Source organism: Microtus pennsylvanicus, chromosome 7 (assembly GCF_037038515.1).
Source record: "Microtus pennsylvanicus isolate mMicPen1 chromosome 7, mMicPen1.hap1, whole genome shotgun sequence".
NCBI classification, from domain to species: Eukaryota; Metazoa; Chordata; class Mammalia; order Rodentia; family Cricetidae; genus Microtus; species Microtus pennsylvanicus.
The window spans coordinates 58,005,558-58,028,267 of NC_134585.1; the positions used below are offsets into that span (position 1 = coordinate 58,005,558).

At 51.0% G+C, this 22,710-nt stretch overlaps 1 protein-coding gene across 2 annotated transcripts in view; it reads right to left on the reverse strand.

The window, feature by feature from the left end:
- Positions 1 to 22,710, reverse strand: part of Rftn1 (raftlin, lipid raft linker 1) — a 202,333-nt gene that overhangs the window by 179,178 nt on the left and 445 nt on the right. The window contains exons 1-2 of one of the 2 annotated variants that reach the window (XM_075980959.1): positions 22,040 to 22,172; positions 4,956 to 5,108 (exon numbers count right to left, since the gene is read on the reverse strand). In XM_075980959.1, coding sequence (XP_075837074.1) covers positions 4,956 to 5,100 — 145 coding nt within the window. In that variant the 5' untranslated portion in view covers positions 5,101 to 5,108; positions 22,040 to 22,172. Of the gene's footprint in view, positions 1 to 4,955; positions 5,109 to 22,039; positions 22,173 to 22,710 lie in introns of those variants that run through there. The other variant, XM_075980958.1, reaches the window with a different exon arrangement.

Here is a 22,710-nt window from a genome sequence, read left to right on the forward strand (position 1 = left end):
CGGCAGAGCCTTTGTGTAGGAGATCTTGAATTTCTTTTCCACTTCCCATAGAAGGTCGGAGAATCAGGGATCCAGGAAGCCCAGAGTGGGGTGGGGCATTTTGGGCATTCGGAACACAGGGAACACTCGCCCCACCTTCCTCAGCTTGGGGCCCACGAGCTAATTACTTTCATTGCCTCTGCTAGTTTCATTTATGTCTTCTATTTTATGAAAGAATCTAAGCCTGTCTTACAAGCGTGATGTTTCTCTGTGCAAAAGAGTCATAATAATAATAAAAACATGAACTAGAAGTCATCCCTGTCCCAGCTCTTGGTGCTCCAGATGATGGTTACTTAAGACAGAGTCAGAGCAACCACTGTGTGACCTCTTGCCGTTGCCCAGGAGACTGGTAATCCCCTGGACTATTCCTGATTTCTTACATGCCCCCCGGCACCCCAATTCTCTTGTCCCCACTGCTACTATCCTGGCTGAGGCCACCTGCCCTTTGTCTGATAACTGCAATGATTTTCAAGTAGTTTCCTGTCCCTTCTTCCATTGCTGCCCTTCCATCCTTCCATCTAATCTTAGAAAAGTCTTTGCAAAATCTAATTTGGCTCATAACACTCACCCTCTCCCCACCCTACAAACTTTTAGGCCTCTGAGAGAGCCTGAATTCGCAGCTCAACAACTAAGATCATATGTGTGTGTGTGTGTGTACACGTTCATGGCTGCAAGCAGGAGCCTGGATATGTGAAGTTGTGAGTGCACACAGAGGCCAACAGTCAATCTTGGATGTTCCCTCGGTGTCTCACCACTTTGATTTTTGACCCAAGGTTTCTCACTTTTACCTGGAGCTCACCAAATTCATCTAGGATAGTTAGCCAGAGAACACCAAAGGCTTTCCCAGTACCACCATGTCTGGTTCTAGGGATCAAACCCAGATCCTGAGCTTACACGTCACTATAGCGACTGACCCATCTCAGCATATAACTGCCACTTGCTGTTCCCGAAGGCCAGGCTCCAACCCAGCTGGACCCACATAGGCAGGGGTCTCTCTGGGTTTTGTCCGTGATTCTATCTTCCCTTCATCTGAGAAGGACAGTGCCTTCCTACCCTCTTTGGACTACCTTCTGCCTGCCTAGCTCCAATGACACTGGCAGGTCTCACACCTCCCAGCTCAGGAGACACAGGTTTGAAGTTGGCCCTGAGGTTTCCTGGCACCAAGTTTTTAGGCAGTTACCGGAGGCATCTGAGACTCCGCTGCCTCACCTGCAAGGACAGAGTGTACCCAGGTAACTCCGACTTCTGCAAGGATAGAATGTCAAGAAGCCGCAGAAAGAGGAATGTTTAGAGGAACTTCACCTGTAACAGACAGAAACTGGACTGAACTCAACATCCATCTTATGTGAATGAGAAACAGCCAACTGTCGGCCACGGCACGGGCTGCCACACACTGGCACGGGCTGCTACACACTGGCACGGGCTGCCACACACTGGCACGAGCTGCCACACACTGGCTTGGGCTGCTACACACTGGCACGGGCTGCCACACACTGGCACGGGCTGCTACACACTGGCACGGGCTGCCACACACTGGCACGGGCTGCTACACACTGGCTTGGGCTGCCATATACTGGCACGGGCTGCTACACACTGGCTTGGGCTGCCATATACTGGCATGGGCTGCCACACACTGGCTTGGGCTGCTACACACTGGCACGGGCTGCCACACACTGGCACGGGCTGCTACACACTGGCTTGGGCTGCCATATACTGGCACGGGCTGCTACACACTGGCTTGGGCTGCCATATACTGGCATGGGCTGCCACACACTGGCTTGGGCTGCCATATACTCGCATGGGCTGCCACACACTGGCACGGCAGGCAAGCTCAAGGACACAAAGAAACCCCATGGGCAGGAGGACCAGGGGGAAAAGAGGCCTGATGATTCCAAATCGGTAAACCCTAGGAAAACACAGGAAGAAAGCAAATTAGTGGTTGTGTGGGATGCAGAAGTAGAGCAACAACAGGACACAGGAAGCTGTGGGCAAGGTCATTCAACAGCTTGCTATGGTGACATCTCTTGAGTTCTGAGGCACAATCAGTGCAGTGGAGACAAAAAAAAGAAAAAAAAGATGAGATCAGGAAGGAGTCCTGCCCAGGACTCAGCACATAGTAGGCATTCAAAAAATGTTAGCTCGTGCCTGAGAGTGGAGAGGGCCTCGTGGCACACTGGAGATACTAGCTAGGACAAGTGGGACTTGCCCTGACTTACACGCTTACTAGCCAACTTCCAGGCTGACAAACCAACTTCCGGGTTAACCAGGGCCTGAGCCCTGAGGACAAGCCCCTCCCAGTGAACAAGACAGTAAAGCAACAGCTGATGGAGAACATCTGTTTAGGGTGGACGGACAGATGCTGAGGCTGCAGAAGAGGGGGGCTCTGAAGGGAGGCTGGAGAAGCAATGGTTCCAGCTTGGCAGGAACTTGGTAGCAGGAAGGGTGGGGCCTATACAGGATTGGTGGGAAAGGAGGGTCTAAGAGAGCACAGTGCACTGCTGTAGACACAGTCTTCATCAGAAACAACGGGGCGGGCGGTGGTGGCGCACGCCTTTAATCCCAGCACTCAGGAGTCAGAAGCAGACGGATCTCCATGAGTTTGAGGCCAGCCTGGTCTACAGGGATAGGTCCAGGACAGCTAGGGCTAAGAAACCAGAATTAGTCAATTGATTAAAAAGAACCCGGGAGAGAGTTCACAAAGGCTGTGCTAACAGACAGCCCAGAGTATGCTCAGCTTCACTTCATCCGTCCAGAGAAATGTGCCAAGGAGTGCAGACTGCTCAGACGTGTGTCCTACACAAACAGGTCCTACCCAGACGGCAAGCTGGCACCTTCTCAGTCCTGAGATCCGTACCCTTCACCTGGCACTTCCTGGGGACTCATCAGATATGCACACAGAACCTGGTGTGCCACAGTGCTTACCACAACATTATAGCCTGGATCCCAAAGTGACTTGAAAGTCCAGGAAAGGGGACTGCAGTGCGTGATTAAATCATATCGAGCCATTAAATCATACTTTCGGAGCACTTGGGGGGCAGGGTGCATATCTCACCCTGCACTGTTAAGTTGCAGAAGGGCAGGATTCAAAAATACATATGGTTGATCCTTTGCTTTCCAATCATTAGCATCTATCAGGTGCCAGGCTCTGCCCTACACACTAAGTACTTCAGAAAACAGGCACAGTCTAGACTTTTGACATGGAATTCTGTCCTTTGAAGATGAAGGAAGGCAAACAGCAAAGAATTGGTGCTATGTAAAAAACACGGCACCTGAGGCAGCAGAGGCCACTGGGGGCAGTTTCCACAAATTTGAGCATTCCCTCCTGGAGGGAGGAGGAGACCTGAGACTGGGAGGTGAACTACTATGGTTTGGGAAGCTTCATAAGGATAAGGATGGACGGGAATGGGAACTGTGGGTGAGAAGAAGCCATGGGCACAAGCCACCAAAGTTGGTCTACTGCTGCGAGACGGCGGTAACACTAGTTTAAAGGGCATGAGAAGGAAGCAGTAGGGAGCAGAAGACAATGAGTTTGGTTCTGGTGATATGGAAGGGGTATGAAGAAGCCTAGCTGTCTATGTCTCTTGGAGACCCAGAAACTGGCCCTTAGACAAGGGAGCGGCAGCAAAAAGAGGTGTGAGGAGGAAGGGAAGAGAAGGAGAAGAATACCAAACAGTCCGGCTGTGAGCCAAAGCTTATGCTGAATGCTCCAAATACTTCCTTCTAATCATCACACCGCCCTGTGGCAGGGATGCATAGCCCAGCCCTGTGGCAGGGACACACCGCCCAGCCCTGTGACAGGGACACACCGCCCAGCCCTGTGACAGGGACACACCGCCCAGCCCTGTGACAGGGACACACCGCCCAGCCCTGTGACAGGGACACACCGCCCAGCCCTGTGACAGGGACACACCGCCCAGCCCTGTGACAGGGACACACCGCCCAGCCCTGTGACAGGGACACACCGCCCAGCCCTGTGACAGGGACACACCGCCCAGCCCTGTGACAGGGACACACCGCCCAGCCCTGTGACAGGGACACACCGCCCAGCCCTGTGACAGGGACACACCGCCCAGCCCTGTGACAGGGACACACCGCCCAGCACTGTGACATGACACACTGCCCAATGAAGTCCATTTTATGAACTGGGACTGATCCTGCAGCCCAGGAGCCTGGGGCTCTACCACTCTAAAGCAGCCCTTGGACCAGCCTTCCTGGGGAGGACTCTTGCCTGTCTCCTTCACACGCACAGACGCTTAAAGTCTTCCTCAGGCACCCAAGGGCGCAATATCTAAAGATACACTCAGGAAAATGTTGGTCCATGCTCTTAATTTTCTGAACCCCAAAGGAAGAGCAAGTCTCTTCCATTTTACACAGCATTCAATTCATGAGTGGAACCTACCGTGCTGTTTTATACAAGTCAAAGGCTTTCCTCCATCTGCCAGAATAACCTCCGGTACTTGCAGCCTCACCCAACTGCACAGAGTAGCTCAGGACGTACTCTACCATGGTAACTTGAGCATCCTTTACCGGCCATCCCAGAGCGATATCCTGTCCTCTCATAACCTGGGCCGTGGTTGTGGGTGATGACCCCTCATCCTGTCAGACTGGGCAAAGCTTAGCCCAGACTGACTAGAAGGAAACACTGGTCACGCGAACATGGAGGAGGTGGGATAGACATATTAATGTAGGGGAAACCTATAGTTTTACTTTGCAATTGACGAGTGACCCACTGGTCATGTCTGGCCATGTGGTCCAGATCCTTCAGTCTAGCTCTCCTGAATGCTAAAATGACTGAGACCACCTAACTAGGTGTTGTTGCTTTACTCTCTGGCAAAGACGGGTACAGAAGCCCAGACCTCTCGACTGTCCTCCTACCCTGTGTCCCAGCCAGCCACCCTCCCGGGCCCTGGACTCACCGGCAGTCAGCGTGGTGAACTCTAGGAAGCGGTATTCGTAGGTCACATCTACCTTCGTCTCGACTTGAGGTCTCCTCAGAGTTGAGTAAATGTTCCCAGGCCGCTTCTCTTCATGCTTCTCCACCTTGTTCAAACTGCAGCCCATTGCGACAGCTGACCAAAAGGGAAACAAGCGGGGAGATGGAGATGTTTTTAGTGATAATTTTGAAACACAATAGCATAAAAGACCCCCAATTTTCCGGAGGACTACATCAAAGACCTCAGTGCCCGGGAAATCACATATGTGATTCAATATAGCTCCAGATACAGGGGACCAGGCCACCTCTCTTCCTATGAGGAAGCTATTACCAGCCATCCTTAGAGATCTGAGTGACCCCAAAAATGGCCCTGCTTTGTATCTTGTCTCCTCTCTTTGAGGAAAATAATACCTCTGAGTAGCTTCCTCCACCGCCATCTGTACACATGATTTAAAAAGCAGGGCCTAAAAAGCAACAGCGTGTATTACGCTGTCAGCCCATCTGCAGAAATGCAAGACGCACGTCACCTTCCGCTCAGTTGCTAAGGGGGATAATAAGTTGTTGTTACAGTCTCTAAACTCTGGCATCCCTTCTCCCCTCAATGGTAATTATTTAGACAGGAATTGATATTCAAACATCTCAAAAAGTAGACGCTGGTATTTTTAAGGGTCTTGTCTAATAGCCCCCCTTCTCTTCTTTTTCAGACCAAACGACAGGAAACAGCCGTAGGCTCCCCCACCTCCAGCCATCTCAGATTAAAATGAAAAGTGACGGAGCATAATGGGACCAGCGAGACATCAGCCGCTTCCACACGTGCTGGAAAAGCAGTGGCCTCGGCTCACAAAGGAAGTGGAGAGATGGGGAAGCGGTAAGCCGAGATGGGATTCCCTTGTTCTCTGCTGAAGTCAGTGACGGTTTTCTGTTTATTTGGACAGAATGACATTCACATGGTGACATTTTATGGGAAGGTTAGGTTCCTTCTACACCCTGGGCACTAACTGCTCTTCCTCTCCGGATACTGTCCTACTACAGAAAATGTTTGCCTAAAATACAAACTAAACTGGCTGAGTCTCTCTCTCCCTCCCTCCCTCCCTCCCTCCCTCCCTCCCTCCCTCCCTCCCTCCCTCCCTCTCTCTCTCTCTCTCACACACAAACACACACACACACACACACACACACACACACACACGAACCACTTCCTCCAAAGACAAGGATTTCCTTCACCAATCCATTCACAGTGTTCCTAGCTTCCTGAAGCAATTTGGTAAATTCCAGAAAAACAAAGCGAACTTCAGAAAAGCAGTAAGGGCATGGGACAGGAGAAAGATGGAAGACTGGAAGGAAAGAGGGACAGAGCCATGACAGCCTCTACTCTGCAGTAATTAAGAAAGACGTCAGAGAGAATTGATGGAAGCCGGAAGCCGGACTTATGCCTTAATAAGGGAACATTAGTGTCCAGGAACCAGAGCACACATGATTTATGTGCGGATATGCGGTCTGTGTGAACTGATAACTTGGAAACTACATTGTGTGCGAAGACTGCTGGAGAACTGTGCAGCGCAAGTTCCTGCTGTGTGCTGGGGGGGCGGTTCCCGAGTGCTGGGACCAAAAATCCAAAGAGTCCAGAGGTACAGTGTCCTGCAGTGCTGCCCTGGGAAAGGGCAGGCTCTGGAATCACAGCACAAGGCTGGTGGGAGCCTGGCGAAGCTGAAGTGAGCTCTGCCACACAGATTTGGGCATGCAGAAATGACAGAGACCCTGAAAGAGTAAAGGGATGAAGTAGAAGAGGAATGGCAGGCTGTGGAGTCTGACATCCTGGCCTACCAGGTCAGAAGGTGAGAGTCACCACTTCCCATAGTGCCTTTGTGAGATGGACAGGTCTTGACCTCTGAGAAACGCAGCCCTGCTCCAGCTGCGGCTTGGAGAGCAGAGTAGAGGCTTGACCTAAGCCCTTTACCTAACCCCTGTGACAGCCTTCACAGCTGGGCATGGTGGTACCGTATCATCAGGGAAAAGACAAGCCAAGGGGTCGATGTCACAACTGGACATGACTGACTTACAGAGTCTGCAGAGAAGCGTGGGGAGGGACAGGCAAGGGAAGATCTAAGCGCAGAAGTCGGGAGAGAGCAACACAGATTTCAGGTTAAATCTGTGTGTTCTTCAGAGCACAGTCAGGGCGTGGAGGAATCTAGGGATTGGCTGAGCTACCGGAAGAGCACCTGTACACCTGCAGACCAACCAGCTTCAATACTCGGACAGCACTGGAGAGAGCTTATGCGCCGTCCTCACCAAAGCAGAGTGGGGCGGGACGCCGCTCTCGTCTCTCTCCAGCTGACTGGGGTGGGTTCTCACACCACCATGCTCCACAGAGGGGATTTATCCAAACCCCATCTAGAACTACCTCAGGTGAGCAAGGAAAAGACCAGGGAAACACAGCAGCCATCTTGGGACACCCTCAACGGGCATGGGACAGGATGGATACATACAGCTGATGAAGGAACAGATGGGGAACTCAAGTCTATCACTCATCAGGGGAATGGCAGAAGGGCCACGGGGAGAGAGTGGAGGCTAGACCAGCCACTTATACAGGTTAGCCATCTCCAGACTGAACATTCAAAGCCTGAAACCTTTTGAGAAATGATACTGAAAAAGTTTGGATTCTGGAGCATTTAGGACCTTGCAGTTTCAGATGAGGGAGCTCAAATGGGGGAGTCTATGCAAATACCTCCCGGCCTAAGATTCTGAAATCTGAAATGCTTCTGTCTGAGCATCAGGGATCTTCATTCGTGCCAAGCGCTGGGGAGGGTACAGAGATGCTTGAGATTTGATTTAAGCTTTCTGTTCGCTTTAAATATTTACTTTATTTTGAATTTTATGTGTGTAAGCATTTGCCTACATGTATGTCTGTGTACCATATGCATTCTTGGTCCCATGGAGGCCAGAAGGGGGGCTGAGACCCTTGGGAACTAGGATCACAAGCAGCTGTGACCTGCCATGTGGGTGCTGAGAGCCAAACCTGGGTCTTTTGCAAGAGTAGTGAGCACTTTTAACTTCTGAACCATCTCTACAGCCCCCAATTTCATTTTTAATTATCTGACTTGTAATTGAGAATATGCTAGTTTTTGCATAAAATTTCCCTAATAAATATCTCATATGAATAAATACTACCAAATCAGGTCACCAATATTTTTACATCTTCAAATTAAAAAAATAAAAGCAGAGCACAAGGATTCTCCTGCTTATCCCAAGAGTGACCTAATCTGGAGAAATGGCGAGGTATGTGGAGGCTGCAGGCACACCTGTCCGGTCATCCAATCCTCTCTAGACCTGTACCAACAAAAGTGTGTCACAAGGCACGAGAACGCCTACGGTCCCACTTCTCATGTAGGGGGTTCAGTACAGTGAAACACACTCATGCATTAGAGAATCAGAAAGCAAGGGAAACGCAGAAACTAGAGAGTGGCGACTGTCTTAGTCAGTGTTCTGTTGCTGTAAGCAGACACCCATGGCGACTGTCTTAGTCAGTGTTCTGTTGCTGTGAGCAGACACCCATGGCGAATGTCTTAGTGTTCTCTTGCTGTGAGCAGACACCCATGACGACTGTCTTAGTCAGTGTTCTGTTGCTGTGAGCAGACACCCATGACGACTGTCTTAGTCAGTGTTCTGTTGCTGCGAGCAGACACCCATGGCGACTGTCTTAGTGTTCTGTTGCTGCGAGCAGACACCCGTGGCGACTGTCTTAGTGTTCTGTTGCTGTGAGCAGACACCCATGGCGACTGTCTTAGTCAGTGTTCTGTTGCTGTGAGCAGACACCCATGACGACTGTCTTAGTCAGTGTTCTGTTGCTGTGAGCAGACACCCATGGCGACTGTCTTAGTCAGTGTTCTGTTGCTGTGAGCAGACACCCATGGCGACTGTCTTAGTGTTCTGTTGCTGTGAGCAGACACCCATGGCGACTGTCTTAGTCAGTGTTCTGTTGCTGCGAGCAGACACCCATGGCGACTGTCTTAGTGTTCTGTTGCTGTGAGCAGACACCCATGGCGACTGTCTTAGTGTTCTGTTGCTGCGAGCAGACACCCATGGCGACTGTCTTAGTCAGTGTTCTGTTGCTGTGAGCAGACACCCATGACAACTGTCTTAGTGTTCTGTTGCTGTGAGCAGACACCCATGGCGACTGTCTTAGTCAGTGTTCTGTTGCTGCGAGCAGACACCCATGGCGACTGTCTTAGTCAGTGTTCTGTTGCTGTGAGCAGACACCCATGGCGACTGTCTTAGTGTTCTGTTGCTGTGAGCAGACACCCATGGCGACTGTCTTAGTCAGTGTTCTGTTGCTGCGAGCAGACACCCATGGCGACTGTCTTAGTCAGTGTTCTGTTGCTGTGAGCAGACACCCATGGCGACTGTCTTAGTCAGTGTTCTGTTGCTGTGAGCAGACACCCATGGCGACTGTCTTAGTGTTCTGTTGCTGTGAGCAGACACCCATGGCGACTGTCTTAGTGTTCTGTTGCTGTGAGCAGACACCCATGGCGACTGTCTTAGTCAGTGTTCTGTTGCTGTGAGCAGACACCCATGGCGACTGTCTTAGTGTTCTGTTGCTGTGAGCAGACACCCATGGCGACTGTCTTAGTCAGTGTTCTGTTGCTGCGAGCAGACACCCATGACGACTGTCTTAGTCAGTGTTCTGTTGCTGTGAGCAGACACCCATGGCGACTGTCTTAGTGTTCTGTTGCTGTGAGCAGACACCCATGGCGACTGTCTTAGTGTTCTGTTGCTGTGAGCAGACACCCATGGCGACTGTCTTAGTCAGTGTTCTGTTGCTGCGAGCAGACACCCATGACGACTGTCTTAGTCAGTGTTCTGTTGCTGTGAGCAGACACCCATGGCGACTGTCTTAGTCAGTGTTCTGTTGCTGCGAGCAGACACCCATGGCGACTGTCTTAGTCAGTGTTCTGTTGCTGTGAGCAGACACCCATGACAACTGTCTTAGTGTTCTGTTGCTGTGAGCAGACACCCATGGCGACTGTCTTAGTCAGTGTTCTGTTGCTGTGAGCAGACACCCATGGCTACTGTCTTAGTGTTCTGTTGCTGTGAGCAGACACCCATGGCGACTGTCTTAGTGTTCTGTTGCTGCGAGCAGACACCCATGGCGACTGTCTTAGTCAGTGTTCTGTTGCTGTGAGCAGACACCCATGGCGACTGTCTTAGTGTTCTGTTGCTGTGAGCAGACACCCATGACAACTGTCTTAGTCAGTGTTCTGTTGCTGTGAGCAGACACCCATGGCGACTGTCTTAGTGTTCTGTTGCTGTGAGCAGACACCCATGACAACTGTCTTAGTCAGTGTTCTGTTGCTGCGAGCAGACACCCATGACGACTGTCTTAGTGTTCTCTTGCTGTGAGCAGACACCACAGCAGCTTTTACAAAAGAAAGCAAGAACAGCTCAGCACCCCTGGGACCGAGAAATGCATCACTGTAAGCCTCACCCAAGGCCTGTGACCAGAGCTACAGTGACATCTGTGAAGCTCCAGCTGAAACAAAGCTTTCAACCTTGGTTGTCCTTTGGAATCAAGAGGAAACTGCTAAATGCTGGTGCCTGGGGTCTGGGGGTGGTTCCATCACCAGACCCCAAGAAAAACAACCAAAGAGAAGTTGGCTAGGCAGAAGGTGATTGTGGACTGTCTTGAGTTAGGGTTTCCATTGTTGTGATCAAACACCATGACCAAAAAGCAAGTCAGGGAAGAAGTGTTCATTTGGCTTATACTTCAGCATTGCTGTTCATCACTGAAGGAAGTCGGGGCAGGAACTCAAACAGGGCAGGAACCTGTAGGCAGGAGCTGATGAGAGGCCATGGAGAGAAGCTGCTTACTGGCTTGCTCCTCGTGTCCAGGGATGGTACCACCCACCATGGGCTGGGTCCTCCACATCAATCACTAATTGAAAAATGCCCTACAGCTGGGTATCATGGAAGCATTTCCTCAACTGAGGCTCCTTTCTCTCTGATGGCTCTAGCTTGTGTCAAGCTGACACAAAACCAGTCAGTATATGTACCAAGAGAGACTATGTCTCTACAGGAGGGATGCTGATGCCGCCTATGGGGAGAGGTCTCTCTGTTCTCTGCCATGAGGACATGCTATAGGCTGAGGGTGTGTCTTTATCACATGACTGCTGGCTGCGCTCAGAGTGAATGACTTGAGAGCCAAGTGGACCCCAGTGGTGCCCACAGCCCAGCCTCACGCTACACGTGCTATTTCTGCAGTGCCCGATGGACTCCAAGGGGCAGCTGTGGATTTAGCATGCATTCAACGCTGTGGGGGCAAAGAGGGTCCTGCTCTACCTTGCAGCTTGCTCTAAGTCCCTAACAGCAGGACCCAGGAGGCCGGGATCTCTCCTGAGCCTTCTGTCCAGGCCTGAGAAGCAGCTCTCACTCTCGGCTTCCAGTCTAGAACCCCTTTCTGTGTCAGACGCCCTCTCGGGCTCTTCTGCCATCCTCATCCCCCCAAGCGCACTCACACCCATCCAGGAACTGCTATTCTGGGCCCGCCTCCTGTTTCCATCTCCTCACGCTAGTCTAAGGCTCCACTTGGAACATATGGAGAGCTAGGCGGCACCGCGTGCCCCCACCTGGGCTCGACAAGGGCAGACCTTTTGCCTTATTTAATCCCCACATTTAATCTTTTGCAGAAAAGTGACGTTTGGGGCACAACCTCTAAGCCCTGTCCTCTCTCTTCCTATGATCCCTGCCTGTGAAACCCACAGCAGCGGACAGCAGAGACATTTAATCCCCACATTTAATCTTTTGCAGAAAAGTGACGTTTGGGGCACAACCTCTAAGCCCTGTCCTCTCTCTTCCTATGATCCCTGTCTGTGAAACCCACAGCAGCGGACAGCAGAGACCTGCCCTTCTCAGCGCAGGCTGGGGGAGCAGCCCTGAGTGTTTCTCTGTGGTTTGAATGGCAGCTCCAGGATACAGGCATTCCTAGCGGTACCATTTGCTAACTTCTAGAAACTCAACAACTTCATAACTATACAGTCTGGGAAGTTAGTACATTTGTACAAGGAGAAACCAATCTGTCCCTTCCTAAGTAATGCCAATCACTCACTGACTCTTCCTGAAAGCTAGATGCCTCTCAGATTCCCAAACATCGAAGTCACAGCAGTGATTTCCTTAGCAGCCACCCAGGAGTTCAATGTGAATATGATGTCAAGCGAACTGTCTCAAGCCCGGAAGGGTATCTCACAAATATTGCCGGGTTCCCTTAAAAATATAAACTGTCATTTGTTCCCCTGCCTGTGAGGGATTTCAGTGTTTCTGGGGTATCAACTCTGGAATCCCAACATATGGTATTGTTGCATGTGATAAAAAATATACACGCATGCCACCTCCTCCCTTCTTAGCAGCCATACCATTTCTTGCCATAAATGAACCTGCTTGGTAAAGTCTCCCCTCCTTATGTGACTCCCCAGACAGTTGTCTCCAGTCCCAGAGATGTTCTGTGACCCAGAGTATGCCTACCACTGTAGAATACACTCCAAAGGGAACAAACCGCTTGCCTAGTAGGCCTGTCCTTCCTTGGCACCTGCGGTGGCCCCATTTCCCTGGAAGCATCAACCCGCAGGGCCCACCTGTCTTACAGCACATTCAATCACATCTGGTCTTGGGGCCAGAAATGAAAGATGCTTCAACTCGTCAACTCACTAGCCAAGCCACTTGCGTTCTATGAACAGCCAAAACTTTCTGGGAACTGGCCTTCTCAGCCTTCTGACGTCCACCCCCAGCCTCTGTAGACTGCACTCCAGTACCAAAGAGAGACTTAGGGAGTGATCAGACCCAGCCTGGGGGCCTGGCTGCCTCCCCTCTCCATCCCTGTCTCTCATTGTAAACTATTACCTCAAGTTAAGTGACAAGAGGCCATGGCTTGCTGGTATACACACCCACAGTCCTCCCACTGCAGAGCCTCTGTCCACTAAAACACCACTTGAAACCCACCGAGACCTTCAGATACAGCCAGCTTTCTCAGGGGGGAACATCACTAGGCTATGGGATGCGGAGGTGCATACGTGTGTGTGTCAGTGTGTGAGAGAGAGAGACAGAGACAGAGAAAGAGAGAGAGAGTGAGAGAGAGAGACAGGGACAGAGACAGAGAGTGAGAGAGGGGGAGGGAGATTCATTTTAAGGAGTTGGCTCATTGGCTTCTGGGAGCCGACAAGTCCAAACATCCCAGGATAAGGAGGCCAGAGCTCCAAGAAGAGCTAGTGTTGTAGCCCTCCAGCAAACATCCGCAGGCACATGAGACAGGCTCTCACTGAGCTTTTCTCCTAGAGCAACATGAACCTCTCTGTCCTTGTGAGACACAACACTAACAACAGACCCAAGTCACCACTCCACCCATGTCTAGCTTGGTAAAACAATGAGCTCACTGGGCCTACTTAAGGAAGCATGGCTGACCCCCAGACTGCCGCAATTCTGAAGAATCACTCCAGCATGAACAATCCCTCTCCCAGAGCGCTAGGGATGGTGTGCCCGCCTAGCTAGCATTTCACACTCCATATATTTTAACATACCCAGAGGCCACATGCAGTCAGGGAAAAATTACACACAGCTGGGAACTGGGAGGGAGACAGAGGAGGGAGTGGTTGGAATCTCAAGTGAAGCTCTAATGGTGACATCCCCAATAAAGAAATGTCAACAGGGTGCCCGAGGGCCATGTAGACACCAGGGCCACGCCAATCTGAGTGGCCTGGCCTGCCATCTGGGGCCATGGTGTCATCTGGGCCAGGGCTGCTGCTGAGGGACATGTCTGAGTACATGGCCCTATCTACACTGCCCAGGGACCCATGACAATCTGTGTGGCCTGTGCAGTCACAAGGGGCCTGAGATTACAGGCCTACGTCACCAGGCACGCCAACGTTGCAGTCTCAAGGCAAAGACTGTGCAAATATAGAATTCCTTCCTGCTGGGAGCCCTTGGTATTTTCTCTAAATTCTTCAGCTGATGACTGAAGTCCACCCCCAGGAATACTATGAAGGGCAAACTGCTGTACTCAGAACTCTGCCAATCTCAACATCATTCGCGTTTGGAAATCCCCTGCAGCAAGACTGGTGTTGGGGCAAAAAACAGGCACCACACTCTGGCCAAAGGGCCAGAAAATAAACCATCACTCTTACTGTAAGGCCAGCAGGTCTGCCTCTGTACTGAGCTTCACTGCAGACAAGCTTCTTCCTCAGGGCTGGCCACACCAAAATAAAACCAGAGTCAAATTCTGGGAACGCTATCCTCTGCAGAGCAGCTGCGACTGCTTACAAGTGACCTTCAAGGTGTTGGCGACTCTCAGAAGAGGGAGAATGGTCATTAGAGCCTCCCAAGAGTCCAGCCATATCCTCCTACACTTCTGCCCCAACTGATCATGTGTCAGTTTACTGAAACAGAGACTCCATATTGGCAGCCATGGAGAAGGTGTCATCCATGCTGGGGTGAGACTCTCGGTGGTATGGATCTTTAGAGGCCATACACCCTTGTAAGAAACCCCTTACCCATGCTCTGTAAGTAAGCACAACAGAATAGTTAGTACACAAAGCTAGCCTTGGGTGGAGTGATACTCTGGTCTGTCATAGGTGCCACATCTGGAGTGAACAGATGTTGCCAACTCCCCAGGAAACATTCAAACAACACTTTCTTTCATGGACTGTATCTTCCAGAGCACAAAAATAGACAACAGATATATAAAGAAAAATAATGACATTTCATCTTCAAAGCACGTCGAGTGGAGACAGAACACAGAGAGTAATTACCAAGGGAAAAGGTGGCACTGCCGGGGAAGGTGTCACCCAGAAGTAACATTCAAGCAACATCACAAAGGAGGTGGCAGAGCAGTCCTCAGGATAAGGAGCGGTGGCCCAGGCACCTTTGAAATATGGCCCTGTGGCCTTCAAGTTCACTTTACTTTTTATATCATCATCATCATTATTATTGCTATATTATTGTTGTGGTTGTTCTATTTTATTCACTGGAGGGTGCATATGCTACAGTAAGCATGCAGAGGGCAAAGCGTAACTGCAGGACTCAGTTCTCTCTTTCTGCCATGTGGGTCCTGTGTTGCAGATTTGTGTTGTCACTCTGAGAGCACCAATGAAATCAGACTTTGGATTGGAGGGCGGAATTCATGGTCAGTTGGCTGGAATGGACCATAGAGTTTTCTGGCCGACTCAGTGGAAGATAGGAGGAAGGAAGAAGGGCTTGGAGGCTGCAGTCTTTTCGACCTGGAAATGTGGCTTGTAGGGTCAGCCATTCTTTCCTCCACTATTCTTTGAATTTATCAGATTTTTACCTCAATGAGTCCCGAGTTTTTATTAATACTTAAACAATTAAGGCAAATGCTTTAGTCCTGGGGTCTAACTCAAGTCAGCGGGCTTGTTGACAGGTGTTTCTACCCACTGAACCACCTCTGCAGCCCAAGTTCAGCTTCTTAAAGTGTAGTCCAGGGTTTGGATGTGCAGTCTACTTCAAACCTTGGTGACCTGCTTCCTAGGTGTGACTTCAAGGAAGCCCTGGGTCAGTTTTTAGAGCTGTGACAGAGACAAGTGTGACATCTTCTTGTCCAATGACAGCTACATAAAGACAGTCAATGTTAAACAGAGGTTAAGACACCCCAGGCATGCAGAATGAGGATCAGAAACATTACCCAGGGGCGCTGGGCCTGGCTCAGTGGTTGAGCATCTGCCTCTCATACCCAAGGCCCTGAATCCCATCCCCAACCGCATGTGGTAGACAGAGAAGTGTCAACCATCCAGCATCACGGCTTGTTATCCGTCATAGAGTCCTTGTAACCTGGGTTGCTACATCACACAGAAAGGGTACTTATAAGGAGTTCGAAGATACATGCACACACATAATCCACCCCCTTTTCTTTTCCAAGACACGGTTTCTCTGTGTAGCCCTGGCTGTCCTGGAACTCGCACTGTAGACTAGGTTGGCCTTGAGCTCAGAAATCCGCCTGCCCCTGCCTTCCCATGTGCTAGGATTAAAGGCCACAACTGCCAGGCAACACAAACCCTTTCTAAATTGAGAAAGGATTTATTAAACAAGTGGGTCTGTACTTTATATTTCTGAAATTTGAAAATACGTAGACCTGACACATTCCATTAACAGTTCTGTTACCACCCAAATCTCTTCCCACCTGACTTCATCATGGACAGCAGCGATCACAGCACCCTCAAATCCGAACATGGGAGAGCAGGCCTACAAAGGGGTTTGAGTTCCTCAGCACAGGCGAAGTGGGAAGTAGGTGCTTTCCAAATATAAACACAACAACTGAAGGCGATCATCCTCGGCAAAGCTCCCACTCTGAGGAGATATAGGGCAACAAAATGGGGCATTTCCTGTGGAGAGCCAGGGAAAGTCGTCAGCGCCTGACTGAAAAATGTGGAAGCCTTTGATGTAGGATTATGAAGCAGATGAGCTGCTCAGAGTCCCACAGTGACAGGCACAGTTTGTCTGAATCTGGCCACGAACAGTGGGGACCATCTTCCCTTCTTCTTTGATCCCCACATAAAGGTAAGAGCCACTGAATAACGGGGACAGCTAGAGCTCCTGACCCTCTCCATCATCCCTGCTGCCCCCTCGCAGATAACACCCCTGTCTCAGCCCTGGCAAACAGCCATCCCTAGAGAACATGAGCTGAGTGTCTAGCTCTCCGATTCTGCCCCATTGAGAACACTTTCCCTTTCTGAATTCAGCCCAGGTAGGGCGTCATTCCCACAAATGCATATTTAAAGGCTGGACTAGATTCTTATTTTGAGAGCAAGGAATTAAGAGGACTCAAGCAGGGACCCTGAACTGCCTGCCATACTGATTTTTCATGAAAATATATCTTGATAAAATATGCTATGATAATAATGAAAAGCCCCTTTGGGGGCCCAGGAGAAAAGAGAAACTCGAATCTATGTCAAAAACTGTGACTGGGAGGAAAGCTATCACACTCCCATCCCCCGGGAGGAAAGCTATCACACATATCCCCCCATCCTCCAACCCTCCAAAGGGTAAACATAAAAAGAACGCCTGCCAAAGTGCATCTGTCTGTGAGGAGGAAAGAGCCCGAGCCGTTGCCACCCTGGAGCCAGTTCTTAAGCGAAGGTTAAGGCAATGTGCACAGCACAAAGCAACTGTCCCACAGAGCTAGCAGCAATGGCAGACACAGCTCCAGTGCACAGGGCTCTAGACATCTAAACTGTGGCTACTCCGGTAGAAGTGCAGTCTGGTTTTAGCCCACTTCAGCTCATTTAAATCCACATGCTGAGAGCTACACACGGCTAGTGGCCACGGTACTCCAGGCCTCAGTGACATCACAACCCCAATTGACCAGTACCTTTTCACGCAGGAGAGTACGGGGCCAGCCTGGTCTACAGAGAAAGTTACCCTCTCTCCAAAATATAAACCAAACAACCAAAAGTGTGTGTGTGCGTGTGTGTGCGTGTGTGTGCGCGTGTGTGCGTCTGTGTGTGTGTGTTATAGCCACATGTGCACTTGTGCCAAGGTGTGCTCATGAAGGTCAGAGGACAATTCCCACCCTGAGCTCCGGGGACTGAATTCGAGCCATCGGGCTTCCTAGATAAGCAGCTCTGCCTGCTGAGCCATCTTGCTGACCCTTATTTTACTTTTTGAGTCGGGGGCTCTTGTTGATAGCCTAGGCTAGCCCTGAAATCTCCTTCTTCCTGCCTACAGCTCCTGAATGCTCAGATCACAGGTATGTGGCACTACACCAACCTTCAAAGTCAGAGCTCTACAAGCCCAACTGTGGCAAAACTCTGTGCCTGTGAGACAAAAGTACACAGGACATTAAAGGAAGTGACTGCAGAGGGCCATTTCCTGTCATTCTGTCTGGCTGCCCAGTGACACTCTGTTATGCTATGTCTTCATCTGTTATGTGCTGTACTCCAGAAGATGCTGCACTCGTTACACCCGAGTGCCACCGTCTCCCCTACAGGCTTCAGAAACGTGGGAAGTGAACGCAAGGCTTGTGGAATGCTGACCTCCTCCAGTCTGAAAAGCAAATGGCATCAGCTCTCATCTCTCCTGAAGACGACTTAGGTGACACAGATAAGGTGCCAAGCAGAACCTAGCAATATTTGGTTAATAGTGATGGAAATCTGTTATGAAACAGAACGATGCTACTACCCTGAAGTTCTGTCGGCAAAGTTGTTCTGGGTATGAATAGTTAGTACCATCCCCCCACGGGGGTGAACCATCTGCTGAGAGCTGGGACCATGATCTCTCCGCAACCGCACCCACTGTCACCCGATGGCTGCTCAGTCCTCTCATGGATGTTTCCTGTGCCCTTTCCTTGTGGCCTGCATTGCACAGTGTTTACTGGAGTTCCATAAACGACAGAGCCCAAGACCCTTTCCAGTGTCTCGAGACTGCACGACTCCCCCGAGACACCTTGAGGATATGGAAATATTTCACCCTGTGTTCCACCAGAGAACCACACTTCCTGTCTCCTGGATCACACCAGGTCAGGCCCTGCCTTAGGTCCCACAGAGAGAGACTACAGTGGAAGAGACTCTCAGAGGTCACGCCCCTTTTCTCAGTAATAAGAGTCTGGGGGCGCCTGACTATGTTTCTCACAGAAAAGGCGAATCACATTCTCAGCAAAGTTGCTCCGTCCTTACCCACTCCAACTCTGCCCTGTATCCCAAAGAAAACGCCCACCCTGGCGAAACCCAAAGGGCACCTCCATGAAATTCACATCAGCACAACAAATGGCCCAGAATCCCCCAGGAGTTTCTAGGCAGAAGTTCAGTGGGGTTCTGTGGAACCTGTTTTTTTTTTTATAGCAACCATTCAACCTTTTATGATCTAGGTCTATTCCTCTGTGGAGACCCCCTCTGTGACGCTCTCTAAAGAGAGACAACATCCATCTTAGCAGCTGCAATAATTTTAGTCTAAATTGACTTAAGTGCTGGGGAGATGGCTCAGTGAGTAAAGAGTTTGCTGGGCAAGAGTGAGGAGCTGAGTTCAGATCCCCAGGACACACCAGAGCTGGAGAGCACATCTGTAATCCCAGGATTCTTAGGGCAGGTGGGAGGAGCTGAGCTCAGATCCCCAGGACACACCAGAGCTGGAGAGCACATCTGTAATCCCAGGATTCTTAGGGCAGGTGGGAGGAGCTGAGCTCAGATCCCCAGGACACACCAGAGCTGGACAGCACATCTGTAATCCCAGTACTCTTGGGGCAGGTGGGAGCTGAGCTCAGATCCCCAGGACACACAGAGCTGGAGAGCACATCTGTAATCTCAGGACTCTCGGGGCAGGTGGGAGGAAAGGAGTTCAGATCCCCAGGACACACAGAGCTGGAGAGCACATCTGTAATCCCAGGACTCTTGGGGCAAGTGGGAGCTGAAGGCAAGAGAGAGACCTTGTGCCTCAAACTAGGCAGAAAGTGAGTGTAAATCCCCAAACTTATCTTCTGACCTTCCAAACACATCTGTGGTATGAACACACACACACACACACACACACACACACTACAATAAAGATTAAACCCGTTAACTGACAGAGTCAAGGTCTGCTTCTCATAGGCCCCTCTATCTATGAAAACATGCCCATGAGTGTCCCAGCTGCTCCCGGGAGAACACCGTCCTCCAGCCCCAGGAGAGCTAATCATCCTGACTTAGATCTAGGGGACTGTTATGTGATCTTCAGTACATCTGTACTTCTTCTATGAGTGTAAAATGGACTCTCCACACTAGAAAAAGGCGTAGCAATTTCCTCTATACACTATACACACCTGTTCTGTGACAAGGGTACCATCCATGAGAAATGGGAGCTGTGTCCCTGGGAACTTGTGCACATATATTCACATCACTGTTTTTCATAATAACCAACAACTAACAAAACATGGCTATATAACCCATGTGTCCAGGAACAGGGAGCTATACAATACACATACTCCTGGACATAACTCATCAGTAAATAAATGAATTACTGAATAAAAAACAAACTATTCAGAACTGCAGAATCTGTATATGTGATGTTCAGAAAACAGGCCAATCTAACCCATGGTAAGACAGAGCAGTGGTTGCCACTGGGAAATTAGGGGCTGGAACTGACTGGTGGCCACAAAGAAACCCAGGTTGATGGTACATTATCTGTCTTTACAAGGACTGTTATACGGTGCATGCATACGTCAAAACAATGTACAGGCATATTTCTCCGGCCTCCTCTACCTTCTGAATTCTGAGATTACAGGAGTATGCCACTGTACCTAGCTATGTATTTATATGGTCCCTGTTGCAACTTTACTAAATGGTCATTTTTGTTTGTTTGTTTGTCTGTTTTAGTGGGTGCTGGCTGGGTGTGGTCATGCATATCATTATTCCAGCACTTGGAAGAAACATCACTGGAAGTTTGAGGCCAGCCTGGTCTACATAGTGAGGGATTCAGACTAGCTAGGGCTACATAGGGAAACATTGGTGAGGCAGCCATGGCCACCAAGCCATGGGACCGCACAGCTTCAGCTCTGATGTAAGCAAAGCCTGGATGAACACAAGTGGGTTTACAGGAACCCCCATCACGCAGGCCTGTTTCCCTACAGACAAAGCAATTACTTGAAATCAACCCAAAATTTCCTGCTCCAGAGGGAGAGGAAGAATCCAATGACTTGGACCCCCAATTTATTCTTTTTCAATTCCCGCGCCAAATCCATTAGCTGACTGCACAACCCACTTCATTTGCCCTTGTCCATGATGTCAGAAAAACAAAGGCAAAACAAGCCCGTGTCCTGTCCCACAAATGTGGGTACAGGGAGGCTCCCAGCTCGGGGTTGGGACTGCTCAGGCTTCATGAAACCCCTGCAGATGGCAGACGAGGATGCAAGCTCACTCTAGGGTTACACTGATTCACTGATGTTAGAGCAAATAAACCATACAGCTCGTTGCTTAAGCTTTGAGGGTTGCTGGTGACATGTCTGTCACTTGAACTTCCTCTGAATTCAACTAATCCGAAGGTAAAATTAGGAGTCCTGGCAGCCAGGGGAATACTGGGCTGAGCGGCTCTACCCACAGACTTGTAGGTCACTCATATTACACCAGGGCTTCCTTCCTGGAAAAGGTTTATCCTGAGATGACACTCCATGGCAAGGGTTGGGAGACACCTGTTCTAACCGCTTCCCCGGCATCTGAAAACGGCTGTACGGACAAGAAAAGGCAGCCACTCACATATAAAGATCTGTGCCAGACTCTTTAAAATAAAAACAAATAGTTTTTGTTTGTAAGCCCTAAACAAACTCACTAACACCACCCACCGCCCACAGGGGGCAGCTGAGAGCCGGCAGCCAAGAGGCAGTAGGGAGCAGGCGCGGGGCTAACCCTGCCCTTGGCGATTCTGGCCTCCAAAGATAGCGGTGCCGGAACCAAACTGGATCACTTGCCTGGCAATACACAGACCTCCTCCCGGCCCAGAACCCATGCCTATACGGACGAGCCCCGTGCCTAGGAAAGTGTAATAGGATGAAGCAAGAAAAATCCCTTTTGGAAGGGGATGGGGAGGCGAGGAGATAGCCGTTTCTGGTGCCAGAGACTCGGTTCCCGGAATCTCCACCAAGTCTCCACGCCTGCCCAGTCTGCTTTCAAGAGTCGCGCACAGCGGCCCTGGGTCGAGCACACCTCTCCGGGAGCACGTGGGTGGTGGCAGCTCCCATCTGCCCCGGGCCAGGCCGGGTGACCACTAGTAGCTGATCCTAACCCACCTGTAGCCTCTGAGCTTCCGTCCGCGTCCTTCTAGTAGTTACTGCGCCTGCGGAGCCCATGACCCCCCAGCAGGCAACAGACCCACGGTCTCCCCAACCCACTCGAGTGTTGTTTTTTCTCTTTATCTTAAAAAAAAAAAGTTGGCCCAGAATCTGGCGTCCTATCGATCAATCCCCATCCCCATGCGACCTGGACCAGGGGGTTCGCCTGGCAGCTCTGGAGTCCTGAGGTGCCATGAGGAGCTGTCGCCCTGCTCACCGAGATCAGGAGCCGCGGAACCAGCGGCCGAGGCCTCTACGCGCCACCTCGCCGCACGCCCACCTACCTCTGGGGACCAGTGACGGCGACCGTGGCGCGGGTTCCCAGAGACAGCGTGCAGCGTCCCGGGATGAAAGTTTGTGCCATGCAGAGCAGAGCGGCGCGCGGACAACGGGGCCCCGGGGGTGGGGGCAGAGCGCGGGGCGCGGCCGCTCGCGTGTCGTAGGTCCCTCGGGCGCTGGCCGCGCGGGTACCTTCCAGGAGCCAGTGGCCGCCGCGCTCCCGCTCGCTGCGCCTTGCGCCCTGCGCGCTCCGACTCCAGCCCTGATGCCCCCACCCCACCCACCCCGCGCCGCCGCTGCCGCCGCCGCGCGTCCGCCCGCTACACTTCCTCTTCCTCTGAACTCATGTGCAAAATATGCTGCGCTGTATCTTCTCGGGGGAAGCCTAGCGGCCCCTGGCAATCACGCGCGAGAGACCCGTCGGCCCCGTGCGCCGCCAGCGCTCAGCCACCCCAGACCTTCCCCAGTAACCCTTCCCCAGTGCCGGGCTCTGGAACCCGCTTAGGGGACCGCCATCAACATGCTGATGGCCAGGGTGGGGAGCAAAGCTAGAAAGAGGTACATTCTCCACCCATTCCACAGGTGGGAACGTCCCCAAGCAACGCGCATGCTGCCGGGTTTATCTGTTGGCAAATAGTGCTGGGGAGAGAAATAGTGCCACTGGCCTCAGCCCCTC